The 12322-nt window shown below is 50.1% G+C and overlaps 1 protein-coding gene across 1 annotated transcript; it reads left to right on the plus strand.

Annotated features, from left to right (window-relative positions):
- Positions 1–2029: 2029 nt before the first annotated feature.
- TOR1AIP2 (torsin 1A interacting protein 2) lies at positions 2030–9978 on the plus strand. The gene is made up of 6 exons (XM_014874819.2): positions 2030–2185; positions 2975–3175; positions 4772–5221; positions 5352–5666; positions 6046–6144; positions 7020–9978. Exons 2-6 carry the CDS (start codon positions 3142–3144, stop codon positions 7778–7780), a joined length of 1659 nt encoding a protein of 552 aa, XP_014730305.2. The 5' UTR covers positions 2030–2185; positions 2975–3141; the 3' UTR covers positions 7781–9978.
- The last annotated feature ends 2344 nt before the right edge of the window (positions 9979–12322 follow it).

The raw sequence follows: 12322 nt of genomic DNA on the forward strand, positions 1-12322 counted from the left end.
TTATGGCCACTGCTCCTTGTCCTGTCACTGAAGAGTGTGACACTCCTGTACAATCCAACAGGAAGGCTGGGTGAGGGAAGTGCCACTCCTGTACCTGTCTTTTCTGTACAAAGACTTCAAAACAAAAAAATACCTTAAATTCTTTACTAACACACAATAAATATTTTATTTTCACCCAAAAGCAACTGAATATTTTTGACATTTTATACGTACCTCCTATTGTACCAGCAGTAAATATTGTCATTCTTTTCAGTCCTAAAAGCAGAACACACACACTGAACATTGTTTTCTTAAGCAAAAATTAAAGAAGATGTTACAAATACCATATCAGAAAAAAAATCAACAATGTCAAGATGTTTTTTTTGTAACGGTGATTTCATGCCCGAGGCTAGCCAGTTAATTTTCCTGCTAAATGACTTTTTGGGAACCAGGTTCTTAACATGGAGAGGCTGAAATGACTCCCTGATTTTGTCACACACTTGCCACCAGTTTTGTGACACCTGTGCTTCTTGTGGAAAGGGTGGCCCCTCAGCCCCAAACACCTGCTGTGTTGAAGGGACTGGATGGTTTTAGGGACAGAGGGATAGAAAATACTTGGATTTTCGTGAAGCCCTTGCTACTTGCAGTTCCTCTCTGCTGTTCTTTGGCTGTTCCTTACTGATGGAGATTGAGTCAGGGTGCAAGGTTGATGGCAGCCAGGAGCAGGGTCCTCAAGGAGACCTTGGACCTTGGCCTCTGTGGATCAGCCATGCTGACTTTTTCCTTCCTGCTTTTCCTTTCTCCTGGTTTTACAGCCTCTCCTGCACCTGGTGAGAGGTTGGTCATGACATGGGAATGTGCTGAGTCTGCCATGGCCACTGTTCTCTGCCAGGCTCTGTGGGTGACAGAGGAAGCCGCTGTCAGAGAAATAAGGTGCAGTAGCCAGCACACCTTGTCTTCTCATCACCTTCCTGACATGAGCAGTGTCAGTAGTGATGCCTGTGCACATGCTGACACCCATGCAACATGGCACACACATTTTATTGACCCCTCTGGCATTGTCTCTGTGCTCTCTGGGCCAGTAAAAGTTCCTCCACACAGCATAAAGAAGTATTTTTTTCTGCCCATTTGAACCCAACCTCTTACCTGTTTTACAAGTGCCTCCAATGCTAGTAAGGGGAGGATTTAGTCAAATTGAAACAAATCAAACACATTAGTCAAAGCCCCCCTTTCAGCTCTCTACCCCCAGAATGAGGAGTCCCAGGCACTCCATGCCTGCTCCTTTCCAGCACTGTTTCAGTTGCCTTTCCTTGTGTTTTGTCTCAGCCATTTGCTGCAGGGCTGCTCTGGGGATGCTGGTGAAAAGGCAGTGAGCTGAGTTCTGGGGGGTTGCTGTCTCTGTTCTGCTGCTCCTTGTGCTGCTGCCGTTCCCCTGGTGTGCTCCATGCTGCTTCTTTCCATGAAATTCCTGAGCAAGGGGCATAGGGAAGGGGTTGGAACATACCCATGCCTATACATGCCACTGTGCAGGCATCACAAGTTAGAACAGATTTTTTTGGGGAAAAGCATTGCCTAAACGAGGCCAAGGGCTGACATACACAGTCTCGGACCTTTTCCCCCCCTTGCAGTCTCTGGACCACTCCAGGGGACACTGGGTGGGCTCTGCACCCCTTTCCCTCCAGGCTGATGTTGAAGGCCCTCCATTTCATGTCCTTGACAGCCTCCCTGCACTGGCAACGTGATATTTCCAGAGTCTGGGCTTTGCTGCCTACTTGTTTGGGTGGCTTTTCGTGTGGTCCTTTTCCTAAATCAACTCTCAAGGCAGTTCCCTCCTCACTCTGATTTCCTTGCTTCAATCCGCAACACTGTAACTGAATTCAGGAAGCCGCCAGTCATGCAATGAGGCTGAAAAAAAAGCGCACAACCACAGAGTCGCGGAAACACGGCCAGAAAAAGGAAGTTCTTGTTTCCTGAAGGCTCCCGAGAATGACTGTGGGAAGGAAAACTACAGCTCCCAGCGGCAGCCGGGAGCCAGGGAAGGGCAGAGTTCACCGTCACGTTTCCAGCGGAGGATTCAGGGTGTGCGCTGGTATCCTGCCACCAAAGGGCCTCTGGGACGGAGGGCAAGGGGAAAGGCCAGCGCTCGCCTCCTCTTGCCACCCCTTTGCTCCTGATCGCCGCCCTGACCGGCTCCGAAGCTGCCTGGGTAAGCGTCCTGCTCCACTTTGTTCTGCTGACTTCCTTCTCCTGCTAGAGCGTCAGCGTCGGGAATAGGGAAGGGAAGGGAAGGGAAAGACGAGAGCCGGGCGGCAGGGCAGCGACTGCACCCCCGCACTCCCGAATCCTGTGTCGGAGACAGTGCTGGGGGATGAGGTGTCCCCCTGTGCCGAAAAGCTGCTGAGGAGGCCGGGGTGGAGGTTTCTGTACAGAAAACCGCACGGACCGCTCTCCAGCGAGGAAAGTTTCTTGGGAGTTTTCCATGCCGACTTAGTTGTGCTTGGGAAAGCCATCAGCTGGATTACACCAGCGAGCCCGGCTCCGTCTGTGCCCTGTCCCAAAGCGCTTCATCCGGGGGGGAATCATCTCGGGAGGGGTGCAGGCTGGAGCTCCAGGTTCGCAGCCCCCGGCCAAGTGCTGCTGAGCCCGCGGGGTGGTTCTGCCGGATCGCCTCCCGATCCGACCCGCTGGAGGCAGGCGGGTGGGAGTGACGGAAAGAGCGGGGTCATTGCTCCGTGTCGGCCTGGCTGCGAGGTATTAGGTGCCCAAAAGCACACGGTGCAGCCTGCCGAGCCCCAGACTCCAGGCCTGCCGTTCCGGAGCTCAGCTGAGAACGTCGGGATGAGACAGCAGTGCCTCATCCCCCTGGCATGTCCCAGGATAAATGCGGGCTGGAAATTCATGGTTATGAGCGACATCCGCCCATTTTCACCTTGGGAATCATGGAGGAGGAGTCTCCTCCACCGTGAATCACGGCTCCTGTGTTTCTGCTTATCAGGTTAGTGGGCGTGTAGTTGGAATTGCCCGGACCAGGACGGGATGGTGTCTGTGAGGGGGGTAGGACTGGGCCAGCCTCTCGAGCAGCAGGGAGATCCAGCTCCGTGTGAACATCGGAGAAAGTGAAACCAAACAGTGCAGAAGCCAGAGCTCCAGGGGAAAAGGAAAATGGAAGAGAATCCAAGCGTGGATCTGCCTGGAGGTAAGTGAATCCTAGACTTACTCCATCTGTTAGGAAAATCCCTTTGCTGCAAGTTTTCAGCACTGACATGGGAACCCCGTGCAAAAGAAAAACCAGTAAAAGAATCCCATCTTTTCCAGGCCAAGTAAAGCAAGTTGCCATCATTTTTTAAAGGGTGAAAGATGAACAAGTTACTTTCAGTTTTAGTTCTGACCTGCAACAGGGTTAGACTCTGTGTCCCAAGATGGCAGCACAAGAAATGCTAAAGAGAGAGATCCAGACTGGAAGAGCTTTCTTCCCTACATCCTGGTGCCTCCCCTCTGCAGATGCTTAAATAATAAGCCAGTTTTCCACCACCTGTGGTTGGAAAAACTCTGAAAGACGCAGGGCAAGGAGTAATTTGTACTCAGCTTGAACAGCAGGATATATCCAAGTTCCTCATATTTCAGTTTCTACTTACAATCTGTGGGAGAGTGTGTCAGTGATACAGTGATGCCATCACCAGCTCAGGTCTGTCCTAGATAGTCAGAAGTGTTACTGTAATAATCAGCAATAAAGAATGTAAAAATCATATTCTGACACGTGCAGCTTTTTCTCTGTTTTCAAATTAGAAGGGAGTTCCTTGCCCTTTTTATCAGTGTTTATTCTAATTATAGCATAATCATTTATGTCATTGTAGTGCTTGATTATTCATAAGCAATTTTTCACAAATAGTGCCTGAAATTTGAGCTGCACTTTGGTTCTGTAAGAGTCAGAATATGTCACAGATGCTGTTCAGTTGCAGAGTCTCTCTATTAAATTATGCTCCAGTGTTTGTTTCTAATTAAATGTTGCCATAGTTCTTTGGGAGAGCAGCTCCAGGACAGAAAGAGAGACAGAGCATGAGCAGAATTATCATTTATATTCAGACAGATGTTTGAAGTGCATTGGCATAGCTGTACTCAATAACAGCTGTAGGAATTCTTCAAATCCATTGCTGTCTGTGAAAATTCACTATCTTTGGAAGATGTGGTAACACATCCTACCACTTAAGGAAGGAGTTGCCTGCCCATCCCACCTAGGACATAAGCTGGGATTGAGTTAGCTTTAGTATGGAAGGTGTAAGTTCTCTGGTTTGGATTTGTGGGTTTAGAGAAAAAAGTGTTGAAAACAGAGCAGTGTTTTGGCTACTGTTGAACAGTGCTGGCACAGCATCAAGGCTTTCTGCTCCTGCCCAGCAGAAGATTGGACAGGGACCCAAGGTGGGAAAAGGGTTGTTGAATAAAATACAGCATCGTACTCAGCAACAAAAACTGGGGCACAGGAAGAAATGGAGGAGGGGGTGGCTTCCAAGGTGGCCATTGCTGGCCAGGGAGACTGGTGTGGTATCAGTCTGCTTGTAGGAGGTGGTGAGTGATTGCCTTTGCATCCTGATTCCCTCCTTCCCTTCACTCAGCTGTCTGGATCTCAACCCAAGAGTTTTCTTACTTTTGGTCACTCTGTTCTCTTCTCCTCTGCCTCTCTGGGGGTAAATGTTTCTGTAGTGCCAGAACTGGGAGTTGTATGGGTGGTGGTAAAGCACTGGGCATTCTTGACTCCTGTGTGGCTTACTGGGCTTTTGAACTCTGATCCCAACAGCTGGATCAGCCCAGGGTGAGGTGGGGAGCACAACAGAGCGTCCTGTGCACCAAGAGCCCACCCAGGAAACACCTGGGCATCAAGAGGCCACCCAGGAAACACCTGGACACCAAGAGCCCACCCAGGAAACACCTGGGCATCAAGAGGCCACTCAGGAAACACCTGGACACCAAGAGCCCACCCAGGAAACACCTGGGCATCAAGAGGCCACCCAGGAAGCACCTGGGCACCAAGTGACAAGCAGGTGGCCTGAGACATCCTGCAAAACAGAGGAGGACTCTTCGGTGTGTAAATCAGCTGGTGGTGGGGGAGCGACAGCACTGTTGGGTTCAGCTGGTCCCACACTGGAGGAGAAAGCTGCCCATGAAACTGAAGTATTGCCAGAAGAATCTGACAATACAAGAGAAGATGTCTCAGAAGGACCCCTGGAAAAAGAGGACTTGGATCAAGGTGAGTCTTTCCCCACCCTTGGGCTTGATAACTTGGGCCTTGGCTTAGAGGAGGCAGAGCAGGAGAAAGAGTTGTTGCTTCTTGGGCTAAAAGAGACTAAGCATAGGTCTGTGAATTTTGTTCCCCACAGCTGGACTGGGCCATGAGAATGTGGAAAGCAAAGGAGACAGCCCTGTCCACCAGGAAACATGGGAGCACCAGGGGACAACTGGGCAGTGTAAAAGCCTCTGCAAGGCAGAGGAAGATGCCTTGCCAACAAGCAAGGCACAGAGCTCTGACAGTGAAATGATACATTTGGATGTGACTGGCGTGGAAGATGTCCCCAGTGGCCTCTTGGCAGAGAAGAGCAGCAGTGCCACTCTCCCAGACCGGGAACCAGAGGCACCCAGAGAGCAAGAAACACAGGAGAGCAGGTCCCAAGGCACATTAAGGAAAAGACCAAAAGGTGAGCTGGTGACTGCACACTGCTGTTCTTCTACTTCCTACACTTCCCATAGGCATTAGAACAATAGTTGGGTGAGATCTCTAGTAGCTGTTGTCACTTTCCTGGAGTCAAGCAAGAAAGAAGGTATAAGAAATTAATTGGCTTCTCTCTTTCTCTCTCCTTTGGCTCCTGTCGTGCTTTGAAAGGCATGAAGCCACACTGCACTCTGCATCCTTGCTCAGCCCAAGAGGAGAGAGCCAAGACTCAGGGGCAGTATTAACCCAAAGCAGCATTCACTTCTTGCTCTTCTCTCATCTGGGACCTCCTGCTTTGCTTACTAGAGATTAATTTTCCTGTTCCTTCAGCAGTGAGTAGGCACATTTCTTTTCTCTTGCTGCAGGAGACACAGCCTCAAACCCAGAGACTCAGTCCTCTCTGCAGAACGTCACCACCCAAAACACAGAGCAGGAGAAGGCCAAAAAGTCCCTCCCGTGGAAAGGTGAGGAAAAGAAGCTTCCCTTGCATGTTACTCATCGACCAGAAGGCACTGATCCTCCAGGAGCAAGTAATGAAGCACATTAATTACTCTTCTCTCTCAGAACCTTTTGCAGCCTCTTTGAGGGTTTGTGAGAAAAAGCATCCCCTTAAATAAAGGCTGAGTTTGAGCCTATAGTGGCGGCTTCCCCTCCAGCCCTTCATCCTCAAAAGCTGGCATATTGTGCTTGTCACACTGTGAGTGCCCTGGGATGTCCTGGGAGGTCTGGGAAGCTGCTGTGCTGAGGGTCCCCCTCCCCTAGAGCTCTGCTCTGCCATGGGGCTCTAAGCGGGAACAGTGATGCTGATGGGCATCAACACATTTCTCCTGTTAGAAAGAGACTCTGCTTTGCCATGGAGAGGGATACAAGCCGTTGTGTCTGGACCTTGCTGCCTTCTGTTTTCTGAGCAGAAGCATGGTGGCCTTTGTTCACTCATAGCATGGAGGAGGGAAGTGAACACAGCACTTTACCTGGGTCAGACACTTCCATATGTGGTGCTCTGAACAGCCACAAACCCTAAAGAAAACAGAGGAGGGGAAAGAGATGAAAGCTTGTGAACAGCTGCAATTTCCTCAGGAAGTTTTGCACACAATGCTGTAGCCTTGCCCTCATCCCTGGAGCTGCAGCCCCTTCACCTGGTGTGTTAGAGTGGGAGTCTCACAACACAGAGCCAGCAGCTCCTTCACTTTTCCTGGCCAACTTGCTCCGCTTTCCTAGTGCAGGGGAGAGGTCTGAGAGGGGAAAAATAGCCAAAAAGTAGCTACTTTCCAGCATGTCACTGCAGGTCACTTGGGACTGACTCCTGTTCCCCGTCTCATATCTCTCCCCTGTTGAACAGGACTTTTCATCGTGGGCCTCGCAGTGCTTGGCTTCTGCATCTTCTGCTTCGGCAGCCCGACCTCCAGCTCGCAGCAGCCCCGCAAGAACCCCACGGTGGAGGCGTTCCTGTCCCAGTTCGACCAGCTGCAGCACAGCTTTCCGGGCCAGAGCCCCGACCTGTGGCTCCGTGGGCGCAAGTTCCTGCGGAAGCACCTGAACACGTCCCAGCACACGCAGCCGGCCATCATCATCCTCACGGCCGCCCGCCGCGGCGAGCGGACCCTGCGCTGCCTCAGCGCCCGCGTGGCCGACTCCTACTCGGCCGCCGTGCACGGCAGCACGGTGCAGATCCACGGCACGGACAAAGCCAGGCTCCACAGCGACCGGGCCAAGCTGGAGGTGGACTCGGAGCTGAGCTCGGCCTTCCAGGCTGGGGGCCGAGCCGCGGTGATTCACCGCTTCGAGCTGCTGCCCGCGGGGGCCACCCTCATCTTCTACAAGTACTGCGACCACGAGAGCGCCGCCTTCAAGGACGTGGCCCTGCTGCTGACGGTGCTGCTGGAGGAGGACACGCTGGAGAGCCACATCAGCCTCCAGCAGGTGGAGGAAAGGGTCCGTGACTTCCTCTGGGCCAAGTTCACCAGCAGCAGCGCCCCCGGCTCCTACAACCACATGGACTCTGACAAGCTGAGCGGGCTGTGGAGCCGCATCTCCCACCTGGTCCTGCCCATACACCCAGTGCAGAACATCGAGGAGGAGGGCTGCTATGCCAAACCCTAGGGACAAAAGTGGGCAGAGCCCCAAGATGGTCCTGGCTGGCTCTGGTAAAGGCAAAAGCACAACTGGTGTTAGTTCTCTTCAGTCTGTTTCTTGTAGGTTCCTGGGAAGAGTCTGACAGGTACAGGATGATCCAGGACATTTGGGCAGCTGAGTCCTGGAGGTGATACACGGCTTTTTTCTGGCAGATGGGAATAGGGGGTATTTTAGAGCTTCACAGGAGAACATCAATGTGTGGGGAGGCAGGAGGGAAAACAGGACCTTGCAGTAGCGTTTCTATCAAGAAATAGACAAATAATGTTCACAACTAGTACGACAGAAAGATGCTGTGATTCGGTGGCTCTTTCATCTCTCCCTGCCCCTCCGCTTGCTGAAGTTGGTACATCATTCTCTCAATATACTTTATCCAGGGAGCTGCTAGAACACAGGCCAAATTCCTCAAAGCCAAACATTTTGAAGTCATGCTTCAAAAAGAAAAGCAGTTTGCCAGTCAGCCTCAGTACAGTCCCACTTGCACAGCCTGACTGACACCAGGCAAAGCCCAGATCCTCAAACAAACCTGCAATTCAGAGATCCCCTAAACATCAAGTACAAGAAATTTCAGGTTTTCAGCAATTGAACACTACCCTAATGGCAGGGATCCCATGAGGGGATCCCAGGTGCTAGAGAACAAGCTCCAGAACCAGAGAACAGCGAAACAGTTGCTGTCACTCAGATAGTGTGAAGCCTCAAGGGATTACACAGGTGAACAAATGAATAATACAATGTAATTTAATGCTACTTCTCTCTAAAACAAGTCCAGTCAATCCCTTTGCCACACAAAGGTTGCCACTCTCTCCCCGTGCCAATGCTTTGGTCCCACACAGCAGGTTGTTCTTCACCTGGATCTCTGATCTGTTGTGCAGGGCTGGAAATCTCTGCCAGCCTCTCCCCAGGTGACTTGTATTGATGAATGTAGATGTTAACGTTGATATTTCAAACCATGTAGAGTAGCACACCGGGTCCTTGCTCTTCAAGGGTACGTTTGCCTCCCTGCTAGGCAGATGGAAGTCTGGTATCTGCCAAAGCAAGTAGAAGCAGAGCTGGGTTAGCTGGTAAAGACAAAATCTCTGCCATTAACACTAAAAATCCTTGACAAAGCGGGTTAGTTGCTTTCCATGCCTCCTTTTCTGCATCCTGGGAAGAGAAATTCAAGTTCTGGAAACACTCTGGTTCCCCTGCACACTGTGTTTTTGCAGGTGCTGGGGGGCAGAGCAGCCAACTCAGGGACACCTGGAGAGCAGGTGCAGGTTACAGCATTTATTATAACCTAAGGGGCAGCCCCACGTGCCAGCCCCATGTGCCTGTGCAGAAGGAACAGCTGTAGCAGATTTTGGCTCATTTCCACAGCAGCAGCACAGACTGAGGCCTTGCAGAGCCAGGCTCTGTATCCAAACAAGAACAACTCTCCACCACGGTGGTTTTTAGCAGCTACACATCAAGGTGCTCCTTACAGCAACTGGACCCTGGTGTTGGGTGGGTCTCCTGCCAACAGTGCCTTGCTGATCTGCCCCACCAAGGGTGCAGGAAGGTGCAGCCTTGTACCTTAAAAACCACAGCCTGTCTCTTCTTTCCCCCTGACGTGTGCCTTGACCTGTCTCAGGAGATTAGCCCTCAGCTTGGAGGAGGGGACAAAATGAAGGAAGAGGGAGGGTTATTTGTTCATGTTCTGACCAAAGAATAGAATTTTTGGTTGGTTGGGGACGTGAAGACAAGACCACTGGGATTTTAACCATGATAAACTCTGGGCCAAATGTGAAAACTACCTGCTGGAGCCCAGGACATGGTTTGATACAGGATAAAGGTTGCTTTCTCCTCTCCCTCTTTTCTATTGCTATACACTACTTTGGTGAGAGAAAACACTGTATCCTGCTCAGCAGGGTTAGGTGTGGGTGTTGATGTAAGAACCAGCAAAGCATTAATCATGCTATGCCAATATTTTGATGGAAATCTGTGTTTTTATGTTCTCTCCGTTTTACATACTGTATTTGCAATGCATAGCCCAGGTATGCAAAGGCAACTCCCCATTCTGAAAGTGTCACCTACCTGAGTTCTTCCCATACAGAGATATTTTTATGGCCTGTTAAATATCTGCTTGCTTCTGGAACAGAACTTCTATTTAAAAATAAATGGTGAGATTGTGAAAGAAGCCAGCAAATTGAGATTGGAGTCTGACTGTATTCCATTTTTTCTCCTTAGCTGTTTTCATTAAGCTAAAGAGATCATCATATTAGGTGAAGTTTTATTTAAGTCATAGCTGTAGCTGTGCAAACAAAGTGAATATTTGCTTTTCCTGGGAAAACTCTAAACATTTTTCTCAGTTGTTTGGAGCAAATATTTGCAGCTTTTTCAACTTAGACGAAATTTAAAACAAACCCCCAAAGAGCTGCTGGATTCAACCCAGGCTGAAATACACTGGGGTTTGCATAATACTTAATGATAATAAATGAAACTGAAATCCACTGACAACTGAAATGTTTTAGAAATATGAAAAGCAAATATTATTCATTTCAACAGATTGGTTCCACTTCATATTCCACCACCTCAGCACACACAAACTTTTACTTTTGGGCCCAGCTATAGCCTAAACAGAGAAAGGTCTGGAAAAGAAAAGAAGATTTACCCTGTTAGTTTGGATTTTCTTCAGTCCCCTAACAACAATACTCATTACAATGGCACCTGCCTTCACACAGATCTCCATGTGATTGATTGCCAGAGGTGAACATCACCCCCTCCTGTTTGATGTCAGAGCTTTGGTCCTACACCAAAGATTTACATGAAAATCCAGTGTCCCCAGGTACAGCAACACTGGATGCAAAATCCAGACTGCTTTTTAAAGTCTTGCACATGAATCCAAAAGTGAGTCCAAAGGGAACAGCTGAACAAACTCAGAGGCAGAAAGATTCACCGGTGGGTTTTATTGAGTCCCAATCTCTGCAGCAGCAGTTCTGCAGGGAAGGACAACAATCCTAAAAATCACCTTGAAAATTACACAAGAGCACACCTGAGGGGCAAAACCAGTCCTGGAAGGCCAGCCTGGACTGCTGCACCACAAAATCAGCACTGATTATCCCTGTGAATGTGCTGCTGTCCTGCAAGCCAATGTAACTTTGTCACCCTCAGCATTTAAAGCCAAGTGGCCCAGCCAGTGCTGCCCAGGTGTGGCACTTCAACCTGTCTGCCTGCAGCATCCCTGACCCTGTGACAGGTACATTCCTGCCACATCTCTCCTCACCTTTTTGCACTGGCATGGGCTGGAGCTGGAAGGAGGCAGGGCACAAAGAGGAGGAGTGAACCCAGTTCAGCCACATCTCTCCTATTGAGCTTTAACATCTGTGAGCTCATCTGCAGCTCCATGCACAGGCTCCACTGCCACAGGGCTGCTCCCGGGGGCCACTTTCTGGCCGACAAAACCTCCGTTGTAATTGAGATTTGCAGATATTGGGAGCTGGAATCTGTTTTTATTTCCCACCTTCGACTCTGCAAGGGAAGCAGCCGTACAATGAACCACACAAAGGAACTTGGCTTCAGCTTGTGGAAGTACATCACAGGGAGAGCCTGTGATGAAAAGGCTCAAAGAATGCAGCTTAAAAGTGTATTCCCCACAGAGGGAAGGGGCTAAGCCATGGCAGGCATCCCCAGCCTCTCTGCTGTAGCTGGACTGAGCAATTGTGCTGAGGCTGAGGAGAGGCTCTGCAGATCCCTCGTGAGGGCACTCAAGAGCTGAGGATCTTCTCAGAGCCAAAGCAGAGGCATCAGGATAGCACAACACAGGGCATGGAAACAGCCCCCACACAGCCCACAATCCTTCGAGGTCTACTCCATCCCCTGCCCCAGCAGCCCAGGGATCACTCAGACACTCTGGGTAACAAAAACCGGGACATGGCAATGTCCACAGAGGAGCAGACCTAGCCTCTTCCCACAATGACAGCTTGGGCTGAATGAAGCCCCTGTTTTCTCTGTTAACAGAGCCGAATCCTTAGGGCTGCTCAGAGCAGTAGAAAGAAGGATCAATCACAGCCCTGGGCAAAGGTTGTGTCTGCAAAGTGCCTGGATCACACAGGTTCCTCCTCACAGGGAGAGAGAAGTCCAATTGCTCCTTCTCCATCTGTTCTGGGGCAAGCACCAGGCTCCCTCCAGCAGGCTGGGCAGCAGCAGGAATACACACAGAGAAATAAAGAGGTGCCTAACACCCCTCCACACCAGGCCAGTATCACATGTTTTTCTTAACTCTCAAGGTCTATAATTATGATTCCAAGACTTTCCCCATGAGAAGGCAGTTGCTACCTGTGACAGGTGAGTTGTGAGCAGAATGAATCCCTTCAGGTAGTATTCAGGACCTGACACAACAGCAGCCACAAACACTGCTTCTCCATTCCAGAGGCTTGTGTTTCCCCTCCTAATTGTGTTTGGAAGAATTTTTTTGAGAAACTGTTTGCTGACAGAACCAAATTCAATGAGACAAGAGGTTGAAGTAATCCCAGGCAGCTTCCAGAGGGCAGGGGA

The sequence above is a fragment of the Sturnus vulgaris genome, chromosome 9 (assembly GCF_052056855.1).
Source record: "Sturnus vulgaris isolate bStuVul1 chromosome 9, bStuVul1.hap1, whole genome shotgun sequence".
Lineage (NCBI taxonomy): Eukaryota > Metazoa > Chordata > Aves > Passeriformes > Sturnidae > Sturnus > Sturnus vulgaris.